We start from the raw sequence: 20629 nt of genomic DNA on the forward strand, positions 1-20629 counted from the left end.
GGAAGACATGGGGTCAGTCACGGTGCTCCCATCCACGGGCCCGGCTGTCTTTAGAAAGACCGCATGAACCAGGGCTCATCACACTGATTGCCTGCTCTCCTATCCCATGGGGAGAGCACTACTCAGACAACACAGGGTGAGGGTAAAATAGTGTGCCAATACTTTATTGAACCACCAACAGACAATAACAATGGGATTTTCTGGATTTTAGTTTTGATATTCTATCTCTCAATGTTAAAATTAACCTACCCTTAAAATTATAGACTGTTCATGTGTTTGTCAGTGGGCAAACTTACAAAATCAGCAAGGGATCAAATACTTATTTTCCTCACTGTATGTTAGGTGGTTGGTGTGTATGCAACTGTATGTTGCCAGGTCCCCCATCCCTGGTCTGTTATAGTATAGTAGAAAAAATTGGAGTCCGGCTCAACAGGACTGGATTTTCCTTTTCTTTCATTTTTCAAAAGAAAATATAGTGCATACAAAAGAAAAATTTACATGGTCGACATGACCCAGTCGACGCGTTTCGACTGCGCTAAGAAAGACTGCTTAGTGAAGTCGAAACGTGTTGACTGGATCATGTCGACCGTGTAAATTTTTCTTTTGTATGCACTATATTTTCTTTTGAAAAAGAAAAGGAAAATCCAGTCCTGTTGAGCCGGACTCCAATTTTTTCTATTATCCTTGATGTGAGGCCAGGGCCAGGCTGGTGTCTGAGCCCCAGGTGGATGAGCATAGAGCAACTGGGTGAGCTGGAATTGAGTTTTTATATCTGTTATAGTATCCCATATCCCATACCCTGGGTACTAGTATTAGTGCTCGCTTCATGTGACTTGGGTGTCCGTATCCTGAAATCGTGCCTGCGGTACCGGTACCCTCCCGTCCCTTATTACATAACATCCTCTCTATTAATGTATGGTGCCATCCTTTATTATATAGTGCCCTGTTATGTGGAGCACCATCCATTATTACACAGTATCATCTCTTGTCATCTACAGCACCGTCCCTTACATTGAGTATTCTCATTATTTTTGTTGTTCACAGCGCCCTTTCTTTACTGCATAGGGTCCTCTCCTGTAAAATGTAAAATGACAGCTGATGGAGCAGCATCTGACCGGAAGACCAGGCCATCAGCATGCTCCGTCAGCCATCATTTCAGTTTATATCTAACAAGAACAGACGATATGTAATAAAGAACAGGTAGGTATAAATAACAAAAATAACGAGAATCTGATATGTAAGGGACGGTGCTATGTATAACAAGAGGGAACTATGTGATAAGGGACGGCGCTATACATAAAGAGAGGGTACTGTGTAATACTGGGCGGCAAAATATAATGAGAGGAGACTGTAAAAAAAATATGTATATCTTTAGCTTGGTCGCCATAAAAGGAGGGGGCCCAGATACATTTCTTGCACAGGGGCCCCAAGCTGTCTGTGTCCGCCCCTGGGTCAGTACTATATAACTTTTGAACAGCCCCTTTAAGGCAATATTGCATATTCACAATCACAGGATGCCTTTATGAAAAATGCAAAATAGGTATAAAATCCCTTAATCCTAACTTTAATATTTGATAAAACATGTACAGTATCAGAAAAGAAGTCTAGTCGTGCACCATATTGATGAACTCGGTGCCAATTTTTGCATGTTATCTTCACATACAATGGTCAATAATTTGGAGAATTGGTTCAATTTATAGATTATTTGCAACATTTTCTATTGTAAAAAAAACATTTGATGCCAGGTCAGATTAGGTGTACATTTACTAGAGATGTAGAACTGTGTAGAGGGTCACAAGCAAAAGTATTAAAACTTTTGGAACTCGGATCCCTGATATCTTCTAACTTAAGCAACCAGGACACAAGACGTATTGTTGAGTTTAATTTTATTCAACAGAATGCAAATAGCACAAAGATAAGGCAATGATGGAAAGATGACGTAAACATCGCAATATTGGGATACTGCACTGGCACAGGTGACAGAAGGGATCTTTGAGGTTCAGATTAGCTACAGGTAGATTACCGGATCTGAGCTATTACTATGGAGGTAAACTGAAAGGACTGTAAACAACAAAGAAAAGTCAAAGATGGTTCTAAGCTCGGGAGAGGCTTGGGCTTGTAACGGAGTAAACCATGTAGACAGAAAATACAAGCTCTAGCAATGTAGTAGTGGAATAGCACCGCTAATAATTGTAATGTTGAGTGGTATCATAGCTGATGACTTTGTTCTTCAGTCTTCTTGTAATTCAATTTTTGGTGGAGACGCCCTTATTGATGAAATCTTGGATCTTGTCTCGGACATCTCTCTGCAGATACTCCACTTGATCCTGAACGCTTACAGTATATTCTCCCAACTTCTTCTTCATGTCTTCGACTCTCTGTACCAGATCCTTGGTGAGGGCATCTGCGTATGGGGTCATTGTGTCTTTGAACTCTACGATCTTCTGGTCCATCTTCTGGTTCATCTCGGTAAGGTAGGGCTCCAATGTCTGCTTGACGTTTGTCATATCTCCATCCAGCTTGGTTCTCAGCTCATTGGCATAGGGGTAGAGTTGCTCTTTCAGCTGCCCAGTGAACTCAAACATTTTGCTTTCCATCTGCTCGACGTTCTTCTTCATCTGAAAGTCCATATTCTTGATCTGGTTGCGCAGTTCTTCCTGTACATCCTCTGCGTAGGGTTTTAGGTTTTTATGTAGCTCTTGGAGTTGTTGATCAACATCATCTTTGACTTTCTCAGTGATGGGAATTAGTTGCTTTCTGAGCTGTTCTACGTTGTCGTCTATGGTAGCCTTGAGATCTTGGGAATATGGGGTCAATGATGACTGCACCTGGTCTGTGTTTTCTCTGATCTTGGTTTCCAGGTCCTTTGTTACAGTCTTCAGCTGCTCAATGAGGGTCTCAGTTTTTTTGTCCAGCTGGGCTCTAATCTCTTCCGCGTACGGTGCAAGTTTTACCCGAAGCTCCTCAGTATTCTTAGTCAGCTGCTTCTGCACCTCTTCGGTATAAGGAATCAGCTTGTCCTTCAATTTCTCCAGCTCCTGTCTAATTTCTTCCTTCAGTTTTTCAGGGTCTTGAGTTAGTTGGTCATGTATCTGCTTGACAAATGGAACAAGCTTTTGCTGCAGTTCTCCTGCATAAAGATTAATGCTCTTCAGGTTTTCGTCAAATAAACCACTGTGGAGAAGAAAAAATAATAATTATGGAACGACCTCTAAAATATAAAAAAAACATTCTTGCTATGTGCATAAAAGTATTGTGGACACTTCTATGGTATTTTCGTGGACTTTGCTTTGCCGGAATTAGTAGAGCATCGCCCTTCACTATCTGTGGCAGTCCCATAGGTATGAATGGTCAAGTAGTCCACACGTGTGGGAATCACTCTGGGCATCGGGGGAAGACCCAGCGGTCAGTGAATGGACCAGTGACAAGCAATGTGTGACCATCACTCTGGGCATCGGGGGAAGATCCAGCGGTCAGTGAATGGACCAGTGACAAGCAATGTCGGCCATCATTCTGGGCATCGGGGTAAAACCCAGCTGTCAGTGAATGGACCAGGACAAGCGATTTGTGGCCATCATTCTGGGCATCGGGGAAGACCCAAAGGTCAGTGAAGGGACCAGGACAAGCAATGTGTGGCCATCATTCTGGGCATCGGGGGAAGACCCAGAGGTCAGCGAATGGACCAGTGACAAGCAATGTGTGGCCATCATTCTGGGCATCGGGGAAAGACCCAGCAGTCAGTGAATGGACCAGTGGCATGAATGTGTGGCCATTACTCTGGGCATCGGGGGAAGACCAAGTGGTCAGTGAATTGACCAGTGGCATGAATGTGTGGCCATCACTCTGGGCATCAGGGAAGACCCAGTAGTCATTGAATAGACTAGTGGCATGAACATGTTGGCATCACTCTGGGCATCGGCGATAGATCCAGCGGTCAGTGAATAGACCAGTGGCAAGCAATGTGTGGCCATCAGTTTGGGCATTGGGGGAAGACCCAGAGGTCAGAACCATAGTGTTCAGCAAGTTTTTACCTAGTCTTTAGATAGGTGATAGCTTTTTAGAATGGAAATAACCCATTAAGCAGACAAATTACAAGAAACTTGAAACTCTTCACACCACAAAAACACATAAAATTAACAACCCATTTAATTAACGGGGTTGTCCAATATCTATTATTAATGTCTAACATCCACAGACACGGACATTTTGATGCAAGTTCTCCTGTAATAACACTTCAAACTGTAACTATTGTTTCAGGTGAACTTGCAATAGAATGTCAGTGTCTTCTTCTAGCTCCTCCTCAGCCCTCCATAGAACTTTATGAGTACCAACTGTCATTTCTTAGCTCAATAGTAGGAAAATCTGTGCTCACTGAAGACAGATTTTAACCATGAAATTTTTTAGAGTAAATAATAAGTCCAGGAGGAGAAAGAAACTGATTTCTCTGATTATATTTGTTATAAAATTGTTTTTTATATGTACTGTTGATTTATGAAGTAAAAATTAAAATGTTACTTTTTAATAATAGCACTTTAAAAATAATGAAATTTGGGGTTTCTGGAAATCCCATTTAAGAAATAAAATTAAAATATGTTTTATAAACCAAAACATGGTGAAAGCAAAGAAGAAGAAAATTATGAAATAGTGGAGGAAAGAGCATGTAATAATGATAGACAATGTCAATGTGTAATGAAGGAAAGTGGAAGACGGAGGAAGAGAATGAAAATGAACAAAAAAGCAATACAATAAATAGAAAAGCAATCAGATATTGAGAGTCACAGACAAACACAGAGGATTAACCTTCTGCTTTATGGTCAAAGTTCAGCCAACATGTTGACCTTACAAGTCATTGTGATTCCAGGGCTGCAGGGCTGCAAGGAAGGAGCTCAGGATGGGGGACATTATACAAGGAAGGAGCCCAGGATGGGGGACATTATACAAGGAAGGAGCCCTGGATGGGGGACATTATACAAGGAAAGAGCTCAGGATGGGGGACATTATACAAGGAAGGAGCCCAGGATGGGGGACATTAGACAAGGAAGGAGTCCAGGATGGGGGACATTATACAAGGAAGGAGTCCAGAATGGGGGGCAATATACAAGGAAGGAGCCCAGGATGGGGGACATTATACAAGGAAGGAGCTCAGGATGGGGGACATTATATAAGGAAGGAGCCCAGGATGGGGGACATTATACAAGGAAGGAGCCAAGGATGGTGGGCAATATTCAAGGAATGAGCTCAGGATGGGGGATATTATACAAGGAAGGAGTCCAGGATGGAGGACAATATACAAGGAAGGAGCCCAGGATGGGGGACATTATACAAGGAAGGAGCCCAGGATGTGGGATATTATACAAGGAAGGAGTCCAGGATGGGGGACAATATACAAGGAAGGAGTCCAGGATGGGGGACATTATATAAGGAAGGAGCCCAGGATGTGGGACATTATACCAGGAAGGAGCTCAGGATGGGGGGCATTATACAAGGAAGGAGTCCAGGATGGGGGACATTATATAAGGAAGGAGCCCAGGATGGGGAACATTATACAAGGAAGGAGCCCAGGATGGGGGACATTATATAAGGAAGGAGCCCAGGATGGGCAACATTATACAAGGAAGGAGCCCAGGATGGGGGACATTATACAAGGAAGGAGCTCAGGATGGGGGACATTATACAAGGAAGTAGTCCTGGATGGGGGACATTATATAAGGAAGGAGCCCAGGATGGGGGACATTATATAAGGAAGGAGTCCAGGATGGGGGACATTATATAAGGAAGGAGCCCAGGATGGGGACATTATACAAGGAAGGAGCCAAGGATGGGGGGCACTATACAAGGAATAAGCTCAGGATGGGGGATATTATACAAGGAAGGAGTCCAGGATGGGGAACATTATACAAGGAAGGAGCCAAGGATGGGGGGCAATATACAAGGAAGGAGCCCAGAATGGGGGGCAATATACAAGGAATGGGCCCAGGATGGGGGACATTATGCAAGGAAGGAGCCCAGGATGGTGGACACTATACAGGAAGGAGCTCAGGATGGGGAACATTATACAATGAAGGAGCCCAGGATGGGGAATATTAAACAAGGAAGGAGCCCAGGATGGGGGACATTGTACAAGGAAGGAGCCCAGGATGGTGGGCATTATACAGGAAGGAGCCCAGGATGGGGAACATTATGCATGGTATGAGCCCAGGATGGGGGACATTATACAAGGAAGGAGCCCAGGATGGGGAACATTATACAAAGAAGGAGCCCAGGATGGGGGACATTATACAGGAAAGAGCCCAGGATGAGGGACAGTACACAAGGAAGGAACCCAGGATGGGGGACATTATACAAGGAAGGAGCCCAGGATAGTGGACATTAACCTTCTGCTTATGGTCAAAGTTCATGTTGACCTTACAAGTTATTGTGATTCCAGGGCTGCAGGGATGCAAGAAAGGAGCCAAAGATGGGGGACATTATACAAGGAAGGAGCCCAGGATGGTGGACATTATACAAGGAAGAAGCCCAGGATGAGGGACATTATACAAGGAAGGAGCCCAGGATGGGGGTCATTATTACTGGAGAAGCCCAGGATGGGGGACATTATACCAGGATAGGTGACATTGTTACTGAAAGGTGTCAGGATGGGGGACACTATTACAGTAAGGGGCCCAGGTTGGGGGACATTATACCAGGTAGGCGCCAAGAATGGTGGAAATTATAACAGGAAGAGAGGCCCAGGATTGGTGTCATTATACCAGAATGAAGTCCAGGATGGGTAATATCCCCAGAAAAGAGCCAGGATGGGAGACATTATTACAGAAAGATGCCCAGGATGGCTCAGTCTACGGTGAAGGCCGTCCCCGCATATTTTGGACACCTACTTTAGCTGTTTGCTGATGTCAGATTGCTGTATCTGCTCCACTTTGTCTTTGGTGTCGCTGGACAGCTGGGTGAAGTAATTCCAGAAAGCATCGCTTATCTGGTCAGTGCTGATCTCAGCTTGAGATCCTAGGACAGAAGAACAGATATTAGAACATCGCAGTCTTTTCACAATACATATAGAATAATATTGTATAGAGAGTAACCCTCGCTTTAATTTTTGCCATAAATAAATAATACACACGACAATAAGCAATTTTGTAATATATCTTATTAGAAAAATCTGCTTTTTTCTCCTCCTGGACTGTTCTTTCGCTCTCAAAATTCTCAGTTCACAGGTAAAATGTGTCTTCAGTGAATACAAAACTTCCCATTACTGAGATAGGAGATGACAGTTGGTGCTTCTAAAGTTCTATGGAGAAGTGTAATTGTCATTTCAGTAGAATGTCTGTGTCGGCCTCTATCTCCGCCTTCTCCATAGAATTTTAAAAGCACCAACTGTCATCACTGTAATGGGAACATCTGTCTTCCTTGAATACTGATTTTATAGATTTTATCCCTGAATTAAGAGTGAAAGCTCAGTCTGGGAGGAGAAAGAAGCAGATTCCTCTGATAAGATATATTACAAAGTTGATTATTTTCATCTCTACTATTGATATGAGAAATAATAAAACTACAGTTATTCTTTAATGATTGTTGATAGGTTATAGTTCAGGAGTAGTTATTGGTGGGGTTCAGGGTCTAGAGACTCCTGGAAAAAAAGAGAAAGAAGGGATGAGCTTATATTCAAGTGAGAGCAAAGTGGCATATGGAGCCATAAACTTTTTATTAAAGAAGTTCACCAGGCTTAAGACAGGTCATCAATATCAGATCAGCCCGATGCCCCCCATTGAGTTGCTGTTTTCAGCTCCACATAGCAGTGATTGGAGTCAGAGCTCTGCAGCTCCACTCACTGAGTAGTGGCCATTCCTGGTTACTGCAGCTCGGCTCCTCTACACTTCAATAGGAGCTGAGCTGCAGTTCTATGGATCAGTCTTCATTATAGTAACACTGGAAAATCCTTTTAGGCCTGTGGACCTCTCTGCTCGCTCTTGAGAATAAGATGAGCACCTCTGCCCCCTGAAATAAGTGAAGGGTGGTGGTCTCTTGATGTAAGTACCAATCAATCAACTGTACTAAAAAGGGGCTACAACATATTTGAAAAGTTCTTGAAAGTTTAGATATCCTTTTATTTATCATTTGAAAAAAAAAACATCTGAAGTATGACTACATGGTATCACTTGATGTATATCATGATTTATTCACCCATCAGTGTTTAGCTATGATGCTTAAATGCCCCTCTACCACATAAGAAGGCAATATTGTGGCACATGGTTCCTGGGATTTCCTCTTAGATTTTGGTACTGGAGCCCCAAGCTCAGATACTATTCACCTGGACATTTACTGACCTGTAATTGCGCACACAACTAGCGCCAGACCTAGGACTTTCAGCAGCATGGTGGTTCTCTGGATAGGTCAACCTTGTCCCAATGATGAAAATCTGCAAGAAATGAAAAAAAAGTTTCAAAAGTAAAGAAATGGATGGGAAATCATAAAACTGAGGATGGTTTCTGTGCTTGTCAGAAGTGGTAGTTCACCAAGACCCTAGGATCTTCTACAAGTTCTGCATGTCTCCTTCTTCAGGATGGATGGATGAGATTGCTGCTTACCTGATCCCTTGGTGTTTGGATCTGAGGATGAAGTTGTGCCACTGCTGGCCCTTTATATTAGAGCATCCCTACTTTGGCTGATTTCCAAGGCAGCTTCATGGACTTTAGATCAGATGTGGAGTTCATGACGTGTCTCTGTTTTTAAAGTGATGCTGGAAGTCTGAAAAGCTCGGTGAGCAATGTTGTGAGTCACAGTCATAATCGTGATGAAATAGAAGAGTGCTGAGCTTGTGATCTTAACCCAAAAAGTGCTGATCAGAACAGACCATCACTAAAGGTTGTGATCTTTCAATTTCGCGGTCATTGAAGGTCAACTTTGGGTTTAAGTAGAATGAGGCGCTGAAATAATGTTACCGTGAGTCAAAGGAAGGCCATTTCAGGACTGGTCGGTGCCATTGTCTATGTCCTTTGCTCTCAAAAGCTTTGTGCAACAGCTGATTTGCTGACTCGAGAAGCCAACTTTGCAAAAAAAATTGTTAGAAAGGTCTGTTTGATGTGATGTATAAGAAGCACAAGGAGATATTTTGAAGATTGAGAGCTCAAGAAGCAAATTGAAATGGAGTACATGAAATAAATGGGTTTTCTGATTCTGGAAAATCTCTGACCCATAGATATGGTTGGTTCTAAGAAAACAAATTGGGCTTTACCCACCCTTTCCTGGTCCAGCACTGAATAAAGCAAGAAAAAAGGCTGAAAAGAAGCATTTCTAAGGAGGGCGCAAGGAAGAAAAACAACAAAACACATACTAAATAGGTATCTTGAATGTGTACAACTTTGTTAGAGCTCAATCAGCCTGCTGCTACCAGGTCTGGACATCCTAATCAGGTGCCCTATTTCAGTAAGACAGCTGAAAAAACAAACAAAAAAAGGAGCGCCAGCCGAAGAGCACAGTGAGTCCTCACGGGAAAATGGGGAGTTGAAGGATTGAAGCTCCACTTACTTCAAAGGAGGGGAGAAAGAGTCCTATCCCTATACTATATACATCTTTTCTCCTCTTGATATCTGCGATCTGATGTTTTATTCCAGAGAAATCCATATTTTTCTTAATATATAAATGAGCTGTTAGGATCTATGGGCCGGACATAGATCTCCCCGAGAATCTCCAGAGCTTATTGTAAATGAACTCGTCAGTCATTACATAAAAGAATCAGCAGCAGACAGCACATCAGACGATTTTAGGATGCACGCTCAAAGTCCACAGACCCAACCGGACAAAAACTCACAATAGAAAAAAAGAGCAGCATCTAATCCAGGTGAAGTAAAATGAAGAAACACTTTATTCTGCCATCATACCACGTTTCAACTAGTATTGGTACTTGACAAAGACCAATACTGGTCGAATCGTTGTATGATGACAGAATAAAGTGTTTCTTCAATTGTCTTCACCTGGATTGGATGCTGCTCTTTTTTCTATTGTCAGTCATTACATGTCTCGCACTGGTGGCAACCCCTTTCTTTTAAAATAAGCTTTGGAGGCAGATTCTTAGAGAGATCTATGTCCGGCCCATAGATCTTAACAGCTCCTTTACATATTAAGAAAAATGTAGATTTCTGTGGAATAAGACATCGGATTGCAGATATCAAGGTATCATTTTACTCAACTTCCTATGATCTGCATGCCCTTATACAGGAACGGCGTCAGCACTCGGCACACCTGGGTAAGTGCCAGGGCGTTAAGCAAGCCTGGGGGTCCACTTCATGTGGAGGACATTGGCACACTATGGGGCCCATGAGTTGGGGGAACCCAGTGCCATTGCCCGTGAGTGGGACCCTCACTTGCTTAGGTCCCCAGCACTTGCCATATTTATCTCTCCCTGTTCCTACGCAGCTCCGTTGTCTTTGCGTGTTCTTACTCTGTGACGTCTCAGGGCAGAGAGCGCAATTATGTCACTACTGTGCGCCCTCTGCTCTGAGCAGTCACAGTGCAGAGAGCTGGAAGACATCGACGCTGAGGAGTCCGGAGCAGAGCAGCGGCCAGCGAGGAGAGGTGAGTATATGGGTTTTTTTTTAATGTATGAAGCATTATATATGAGGCCCATTATTCTGTATGACCCATTATATGGTGCCAATACTGTATGTAACATTATATGAGGCACATTATTCTGTATGGATCATTATATGGAGTCCATTATTCTGTATGGTCATTATAATGGATCATTATTCTGTATGGAGCAATATATGGGGGTCTTTATACTGTATGGAACAATATATGGTGCCCATACTCTATGTAAAATTATAGGAGGCCCATTATACTGTATGGAGCAATATATGGGGATCATTATACTGTATGGACCATTATATGGTGCCCATACTCTATGTAACATTATATGAGGCACATTATTCTGTATGGAGCATTATATGGAGTCCATTAGTTTGTTAGGGGAATTATATGGAGTCTATTATTCTGTATGGAGCATTAAAATAGATCATTATTTTGTATGGAGCAATATATGGGGGCCTTTATACTGTATGGAGAAATATATAGTGCCCATCCTCTATGTAACATTATAGGAGGCCCATTATACTGTATGGAGCAATATATGGGGACCATTATACTATATGGAGCATTATATGGTGCCCATACTCTATGTAACATTATATGAGGCACATTATTCTATATGGAGCATTATATGGAGTTTATTAGTATGTATGAGGAATTATATGGAGTCCATTATTCTGTATGGAGCATTATACTGGATAATTATTCTGTATGGAGCATTATAAGGGGTCCACTACTATGTATGGAGAATTATATGGGGCCCATTATTCTGTATAAAGCAATATATGGGGTTCATTACACTGTATGGATGACTATGTAGTGCCCATAATACTGTATGGAGGAGTTTGTGGCACCAATAATACTGAATGGAGGACTATGTGATGCCCACAATACTGTATGGAGGACTATGTGATGCCCATAATACTGTATGGAAGTCTTTATGATGCCCATAATATTGTATTGAGGACTATGTGGTGCCCATAATACTGTATGGAGGACTATGTGGTGCCCATAATACTGTATGGAGGACTGTGGGGCCCATAATACTGAATGGAGGACAAATTATTGCCCATAAAACTGTATGGAGGACTATGTGGCACCCATAATACTGAATGGAGGACTATGTGGTACCCATAATACTGTATGAAGGACTATGTGGTGCCCATAATACTGTATGGAGGACTATGTGGTGCCCATAATACTGTATGGAAGACTGTGGGGCCCATAATACTGAATGGAGGACTATGTGATGCCCATAATACTGTATGGAGGACTATGTGATGCCCATAATATTGTATAGAGGACTATGTGATGCCCAAAATATTGTATTGATGACAAATTATTGCCCATAAAACTGTATGGAGGACTATGTGGCGCCCATAATACTGAATGGAGGACTATGTGGTGCCCATAATACTGTATGAAGTACTATGTGGTGCCCATAATACTGTATGGAGGACTATGTGGTGCTCATAATACTGTATGGAGGACTATGTGGTAACCTTAATACTGTATGGAGGACTATTTGGTGCCCATAATACTGTATGGAGGACTATGTGGTGCTCATAATACTGTATGGAGGACTATGTGGTTCCCATAATACTGTATCGAGGACTATACTGTCTGGTTTCTGAGCTGTTGGAGAATTTACAATGGATATCACTCACGTAATGTAAGAAGTGAAATCTTTGCCATTGTACTATACCTATATTTCTCTGCCGTATCATGTGTTAAAGGGGCCCACTGAGACTTTCACCAGGGCCCACGAAAACTTGGAGCCAGCCCTGGTCATATAGACGGTTTAGCAAGGGTGATCCTACTGACAGATTCCCTTTTATTAGTAGGATAGATGCATAGTACTGGCCAGATATGCACAAGACTAGGAATGTGGCACATGGATGCCCCCTCATAGCACCTTTCACTTCCCAATGCGAGAAGTACCAGCAGCCAATCTCACACTTTTCCTAGTACAATCTAGTAAACGGAAGCTGCATTCTGGTTATTTGGGGAAGCAAAACTTATCTCAGGGATGATTGCCCATGGGATTTTGATGAACACATTGGCCACCATGTAATGCTGGATTTTCCCTGTTGTGACGCTTGTTGTCTTGTTTCTACTCCAATCAGTGTGTTAGCACAAAATGACTGTACAAACCAAGCACAGATACTCAGAGCCCATATGATAGTTCAGTGCACCTTCCCACCTTCTTGTGTTCCATTTCTCTCCATCCTTAATTGGTTCCTATGAAGCCAGAGCTGTCAATCAAGTAAGAGGACCAGGGAGATAGATGGAAAACAAGTTGGAGGGAAGTTGCACGGAACTGTTTGGCCACATGGAGGGTGCACGGAGCGCCGGTGCTTGGATTAAACAGTCACTTTGTGCTGACAGACTACATTTAAAGCTGATTATTGGGTTTTACAGGAGCCGGACAATCTGCACTCAGGTTATTTTTGGAGAACCCTTCTAAAAAAAATAACGGAAGCGCGATGCTTATAATGCTTCAATCCATTGAAACCCAAATAGTTATTGACAGAGAGCGATATTAACATGCAGAGCAGGTTGTGTAGGTTGCTGTGTAGTAAGGTCTGTATGTAATATTGTCCACCTGCCAAGTGCAACAAAAAATGATGTGTTGTCAATTGTGACTAGAATTGCTCTTTACCCTGCTCAGGTTCACTTCTTCCAACTAGTTGTACTTTTACCTGTAATCCGCAGCCGCCCGTCCTATCACCCCTCCCGCACATATTATTGATTTGTATATTCATTGCCATTGTGAATACATACACGTCACAAAAATAACTGCTAATGTTACGTTTGCGCTCAACTCGGCAGCAGATCACCAGACTGTCTTATGTCTTTATATACTGTATATATATATATATATATATATATATATATATATATATATATACAGTGTATATATACACTGCTCAAAAAATAAAGGGAACACTCAAATAACACATCCTAGATCTGAATTAATTAAATATTCTCATTGAAAACTTTGCTCTGTACAAAGTTGAATGTGCTGACATCAAAATCACACAAAAATCATCAATGGAAATCAAATTTATTAACCAAATGGCGGTCTGGATTTGGAACGATACTCAAAATCAAAGTGGAAAATCAAATTACAGGCTGATCCAACTTCAGTTGAAATGCCTCAAAACAAGGAAATTATGCTCAGTAGTGTGCGTGGCCTCCACGTGCCTGTATGACCTCCCTACAATGCATGGGCATGCTCGTGATGAGGCGGCAGATGGTCTTCTGAGGGACTCCTCCCAGACCTGGACAAAAGCATCTGCCTACTCCTGGACAGTCTGTGGTGCAACATGACATTGGTGGATGGTGCGAGACATGATGTCCCAGATGTGTTCAATTGGATTCAGGTCTGGGGAACAGGCGGGCTAGTCCATAGCTTCAATGCCTTCATCTTGCAGGAACTGCTGACACACTCCAGCCACATGAGGTCTGGCATTGTACTGCATTAGGAATTAGGAGGAACCCAGGGCCAACCGCATCAGCATATGGTCTCCCAAGGGGTCTGAGGATCTTATCTCGGTACCTAATAGCAGTCAGGCTACCTCTGGCGAGCACATGGAGGGCTGTGTGGCCCTTCAAACAAATTCCACCCCACACCATTACTGACCCACTGCCAAACCGGTCATGCTGAAGGATGTTGCAGGCAGCAGATCGCTCTCCACTGCGTCTCTAGACTCTGTCACATCTGTAATATGTGCCCAGTGTGAACCTGCTTTCATCTGTGAAGAGCACAGGGCGCCAGTGGCGAATTTGCCAATCCTGGTGTTCTGTGGCAAATGCCAAGCGTCCTGCACAGTGTTGGGCTGTGAGCACAACCTTCATCTGTGGACGTTGGGGACTCAGACCATCCTCATGGAGTCGGTTTCTAACCGTTTGTGCAGACACGTGCACATTTGTGGCCTACTGGAAGTAATTTTGCAGGGCTCTGGCAGTGCTCCTCCTGTTCCTCCTTGCAAAAAGGTGGAGATAGCAGTCCTGCTGCTGGGTTGTTGTCCTCCTATGGCCCCCTCCACATCTCCTGGTGTATTGCTGTGTCTCCTGGTAGCGCCTCCAGCCTCTGGACACTACGCTGACAGACACAGCAAACCTTCCTGCCACAGCTCGCATTGATGTGCCATCCTGGATGAGCTGCACTACCTGAGCCACTTGTGTGGGTTGTAGAGTCCATCTCATGCTACCACGAGTGTGAAAGCACAACCAACATTCAAAAGTGACCAAAACCTCAGCCAGAAAGCATTGGTACTGAGATGTGGTCTGTGGTCCCCACCTGCAGAACCACTCCTTTATTGAGGGTGTCTTGATAATTGCTAATAATTTCCATCTATTGTCTATTCCATTTGCACAACAGCATGTGAAATTGATTGTCAATCAGTGTTGCTTCCTAAGTGGACAGTTTAATTTCACAGAAGTTTGATTTACTTGGAGTTATATTCTGTTGTTTAAGTGTTCCCTTTATTTTTTTGAGCAGTGTGTATATATATATATATATATATATATATATATATATATATATATATATATATATATATATATATATATATATATTGTGATGCAGCGATGTCCTTGCTGTGCAGTGAATAGGCAGTGACCCATATAAAGTTCAAAATAAAGTCTTGTTTATTTCACAGCATACTCACAAACCGGACAAATAAGCAAACAAGTCCTTCGGTATGCAGCCGGGAAAAAGTAAAGACAGTCCACAATCTGTTGCCGTGAACGTAATATACCACCGTGTACGCTGGGGTGTCAGGCTTTTCAGGCTCTGCCAGGCCCGTGTTGCACCACACGGACAGAGCTCCTCATAAAGCTCCTGCTAGGTCTGACTCCCAGACCAACACTGACACACCCAAACTCTCTTGCAGGGTTTTTTTTTTCTTTGCTCCAGATTCTATGGCCATTGGCCACTATAATATCTGGGCTGGAGAAAACGGACCGGCCCCACTGCCTTCCTGCAGTCCGTTTAAAAAATAAAAGCCCATACCGGGTTTTCCTGAATAATTTCTGGGACAAATAACTTGATCCAGTTCACACTCACTTTTATTCTTCCCTGTGTCTCACAGGCAAACCTGCTGTGAGCACAGGGCACTCCAGCGGATCTAATATGCTTCTAAGCACATCCTGGGGGATACATAGCGACCCTCGCATATGACACCGGTCACTGCCTTACTATATATATATTTATATATATATATATATATATATATATATATATATATATATATATATATATATATATTAGATACATAGTCAGTATAAGACTTAGGTTTGGCCTAAGTTCAGTAAGTGCAATGTTTCTGTCACATTCCTGCCCGTGCTCGCTCCTCCTTCTGCTGCTGCTTCTGTCGCCAGATGGAGACACGCCTATACCGTGAGTGACATGAGGCAACAGTGCAACAACTCTGATTTCTGGGTCTTGTGGAAGAAGTTTTTGAGATAAATCCTAAATATAGTTCTCAATACCTCTCATCTCTGAGCCTTAGTTAAGGCTCTCGTCATATATATTCCCAGCTCCCTGTCTCCATTGCTAGTTATAAGGTTTAACCTAACCTTGGTCGGCTCCCTACATTGCTCTTGCTTAATGAGTTGACTCCTGTTTTCGATCTCTACCCATATTTAGTCTATTCTTTTGCCTGATGATTCTGTTATGATCTAAGACCTGATGGTATTGACTCAGCTTCCTGCCAGCCTGCTCTATCAGCCAGCTGCCACTCCATGGACCCAACCAAGGAGCCCCTCTGAAAGATCAGATTCCTGTATAGAAAATAGTCATATTTCAGTAGTGGTCTTGGAGACGTGACTACAGCTTTTGTCCCCGCCGCTGAGTCACCCGCCAGGGCAGCGGGGTACTCGGTACTGGGTCCGGTCTTAAAGGGGATGTCACGGTGGCTGCGACCCGGTCCGTGGCCCTGGGCACCCAATTAAAGGGAAAGGTCTTTAAAGTAATTTGTAATGTCTAATGTTCGTGATGCCACCTGTGGTATTCAGTCAGTAGGGACCGACGCTGCTTAAAAGGGTCCTCTGGGGTGATGTTGTTGCAGCAAAATGGTGAAGCGGGGTCTCCAGGGCTCCCAAGGTGTGTGGCAAAGATGGTGTATGCCAACGAATAAGTGGAGGACACAGAGTTTGCAGTCTTTTACCTGGTTTACTGATGGTAGCAGACCTCAGTCCAGAGTACCAGGTACTTGTAGTCCGGCTGGCTTGGAGGCAATAAGGGATCCCACTTCAGGTGAGGTCCGTAAGCCTTTCCTACTTGCGCCAGATGGCGAGGTCCCTGCGGCTTAAAGCTTGCTGACAGGGTCCCCTCTCCTAAGACAGATGTCGGTACGATAGGCAGTTTGAACCTGTTTATAGGATCTCTTAGATGACCCAACTCTTAGGGTTACTGCTTCACCTCAGACTTGTTACAGGCAATTGACATATAGTACTATGCCCTCCGGTTCTGTCGCGCATCCTGAAGAACAACAGGACCTCGGGCTCCCGTTACTCGGCTTCTGCTCTCTGGCTCTGAGGGTGTCCTTCCGCTGTTCCCCTCCTGAGTCCTTTCCTCAACTGTGCTTCTTCCCTCTAAGCTCCTTCACAATTCAACTCTCTTTCTGCTTCTCTTTCCAGGGGTATCAGCTCCCTCGTGGCTGCTCGGCCCCCACGTCTGCTCCAGACGTCCTTCCACTCTCCTCACTCTTCTACAACTCGCTGTCTCCTCCTCCAGACAAGGATACATATAGCTAAGGGACGCTCCCCTGAATCTGGGTTCAGAGCTCCCCCTCCTGACCTAGATTCAGATGTGTTGAATGTAAGTGCCTTACCTGATAGAAGAATCCCCCTTGCCTCCAAGCATGACATCACCCTCCCAAAAGGGAAGGCAACATCACTGCAGCAACCAGCTACCTGGGGTGCTGCACCGCCACAGTCACTGCTTCTGTCAGCTCATTCACTGAAATGAGACATCATCAGTGGGTGATGATAGCAGAAGAGCAAGTGACAGCAGTGCTGCCCCACAGCTTCTGTTACCAGTCAACCTAAAACTAATCATCATTAGTGAGTGTTTCTGCTTTCACTTACCCTGCTCCTATCACCACCCCCTGACATCTCATTTTAATGAATAAGGTGGCGGGGAAAGAAGTGATGACTGTGGCAGTGGTGACTGAAAATGGATGGCTGGGCAGAAACAGTGACTGAAGAAGTGGAGACTGAAGATGCAGCAGCTGGGATAGAAGCAGTGACTGTAGAATTGGCAACTGAAGATGCTGCAGTGGAGGTGTAAGTGTGGCAGCAGAAACAAGAATTGCGATCACATCTCCATCATCACTACTGAAACATCACATCATCAGGGGAGGACAGAGACAAAGTTGTAGCAAGTGACCTCTGCTCCATCCCCTGATGATGTCCTGTTTCAGGAGGGGTGATAGATGCTGCAGAGAAGTCAGTACAAGGCCATCCTCCTATGATGTTTCATTTAGTCTCCCCTCCATTGAAACTTCACAGGAGGTACCAAAAATTAAAACAGATAAAGGGATTAGCTGTATTGGAAGAATAGTAGGGAATTGTAAAATAAATCAAATATGGATGTGGGTTAATATGCATATCTATTTTTTCCAGGGAACATTGCCTGGTCTATTAGTCTCCCTACACCATTGGGAACCTGGTTCATTGTTTCACAGATTAGACAAGAAAGTGGAGCTGTTGAACTTTGAGATGAAATTTCTCTTCCTCAAAGGTATCAATGGCAAAATATCCCCTCTTGATAGGATGGGAAATAGGGGATAACGTGCTGCTTTCTAGGGTCAGGCCGCTAGGTTTGGAGGGTACTTGTATTTTTGTGACTTTTTTCACTTTGTGTTTGAAGGAATCCAAAGTCATGGCTCTGACCAATCAGATTCAGCAGAGTATATCAAATGACACACTCAACTAATCAGCTGCTCGATCCTGTATTTAAAGAGGTCCTAACCCCTAATGAATGAGCGTCCATTGTGCCGTCCGTGTAATACTTAACGGGGGCCTGGGAACAAGCTGTACTGGTGAGATCCGTGGTCTGTGTCAGTGTGCCATCCGTGTGTGCGAATGTCACATCCGTGTGCACTCCGCGTGTCCGTGTTTGCTGGCAGTGTGTACGTGTGTCCATGTGTTACACCTGTGTGTCGTCCATGTGACACTTACCGGCACCAGGGAGCAGCATGAACTTTACCACTTGTTCCCAGGCACAGGTACGTTTCACACTGATGACACACAGATGTCATCCGTGTGTCATCAGTGTGCACGTGCGCAGCATGCACTTTGTCTGTGCTGGACAAATAAAACTGACAAATCGGCGGGTTTTTTAAATGGACACACGGTCCGAGTGAAAAACCTGACATGTGCGCTCCACCACTGAATACAATGGGTGTGCGTATGTCCGTATATGCAGTCCATAAAAAATGAACAACATACAAACATACCAGATGGACGTGTGAAGGAGGCAATATATTTAAAAGATAACTTTTCCCATGTGGAATCATTCTATACATAAACTGTATGACCATTTCTATACACAGACATTGACTTTAAGCCCTTAAAGGGGTTGTCCACAATTAGAAATACATGACTGGGTTTTTTTTCCAAAAACAGCTTCTCCCCCGTGTATACCTTTTGTATTATATTGCAGTTTTTTTCCACTGATGCAAAGCTCCGTTACAACACACAACCTGTACCAACATGTGTCACTGTTTTTGGAAGAAGGCAGCCATGTTTTTTTCCAATCATGGATAACCCCCTTAACCTATTATGGCACAGATATACATTCCATTGGTTTTTTAAGTTGTTATTGGCCAATACATTTAAACAGAAAAAAAAGAACTGGAGTATGAGTGGGTATGCATGCAAAATTTAGGAGCATATTCACATTGGCCAATAAACAGACAAAACCTAAGACAAAAACAAATGAACATATACCCTGTAAGTAAATAAGTAACATCAAAAGAAAATATAAGTAACATAGGGTACTTAGTAAACGCCGTTTTTGATGAAAAAAAATCATAAAAGTCATCACACCAGCGTCAAGGTGACCCAAATCGGTACAAAATATGTTCATTTTGTTTCTATATTAGGTTTTGTCTGTTTAATGACCAGTGTGAACATACTCATATATTTTGCACGCATACCAAATTATACTCCAGTTCATTTTTTTTGTTTCTGTACTCAGTGCAGGTAAGGGTGTGACCTCCTTTTTTTGAGCTAGGCATTATTTTTACATAGCTCCCAATGGCGGGGTATCCATATTCGGGACGGGCCCTTATTCACATTGCTTTCATTTTGACATTTGGTAAGGTTTTAATATAAGAGGTTAGGACCGACCCGATTTGAGTACACCTTGTCGCTGGTGGGATGGCTTTTATGCTTCTTTTGATCAAAAACGGTGTTTACTAAGTACGCTATGTTATTTTACTTACTTACAACCAGGTATATGTTCATTTATTTTCTATTTTAGTTTTTTTCATTGCATCTAAACAGTCAAACAATTGGAATCAGGATTATCACCAAGTTAAGCCGTTACAATGCAAGAATATTTGATGTTCACCACTGGTGACATGGGCACAGTACAGTGCCTACAACATTACTGAGCTGTAATAGTACACCTGAATGACCCGTACACCCCTATGTACTATTATAGTCCAGAAAGGGGTAAGGATAGTACAGAAACAAACCCCAAAGCTCATGTGTGGTAGTATCCTATTATATGGTTGCTCATCTGTGGATATTTTGAGATGTTTAATGACCGAACAGGTGGTTTCACATGACAGGCATTCACCTTTCAAGTACCAATTCCGATGTCTGGACTGGTGTCTGGTCTCATTACCTGAAATCAATAGCCTCACATGTTTATGAGACTACTGAATTTGGGAGAGGAGATCTGTAGCCAGTCCGTACAACGTTGTTTGTACTTGGACCATGAATGTTGGACTTGTGAGACCTTCTGCTTTAGAATGAACGAAGTAAATTGATGGCCACCTTAACAGAAGCATGGTGGACTCTATTT

At 43.2% G+C, this 20629-nt stretch overlaps 1 protein-coding gene across 2 annotated transcripts; it reads right to left on the reverse strand.

The window, feature by feature from the left end:
• Positions 1–1869: 1869 nt before the first annotated feature.
• Positions 1870–8692, reverse strand: LOC143764363 (uncharacterized). 2 transcript variants are annotated; one of them, XM_077249847.1, is made up of 4 exons: positions 8583–8692; positions 8322–8413; positions 6876–7002; positions 1870–3174 (listed from the first exon to the last, which is right to left on the reverse strand). In XM_077249847.1, the coding sequence occupies exons 2-4, from the start codon at positions 8368–8370 to the stop codon at positions 2247–2249; spliced, it is 1104 nt and encodes a 367-aa protein (XP_077105962.1). In that variant the 5' UTR covers positions 8371–8413; positions 8583–8692; the 3' UTR covers positions 1870–2246. The 2 variants fall into 2 exon arrangements, with proteins under 2 accessions (XP_077105962.1, XP_077105964.1); XM_077249849.1 differs by having other exon boundaries at positions 6876–6993; positions 8583–8629.
• Positions 8693–20629: the final 11937 nt, after the last annotated feature.

The sequence above is a fragment of the Ranitomeya variabilis genome, chromosome 4 (genome assembly GCF_051348905.1).
Source record: "Ranitomeya variabilis isolate aRanVar5 chromosome 4, aRanVar5.hap1, whole genome shotgun sequence".
NCBI classification, from domain to species: domain Eukaryota; kingdom Metazoa; phylum Chordata; class Amphibia; order Anura; family Dendrobatidae; genus Ranitomeya; species Ranitomeya variabilis.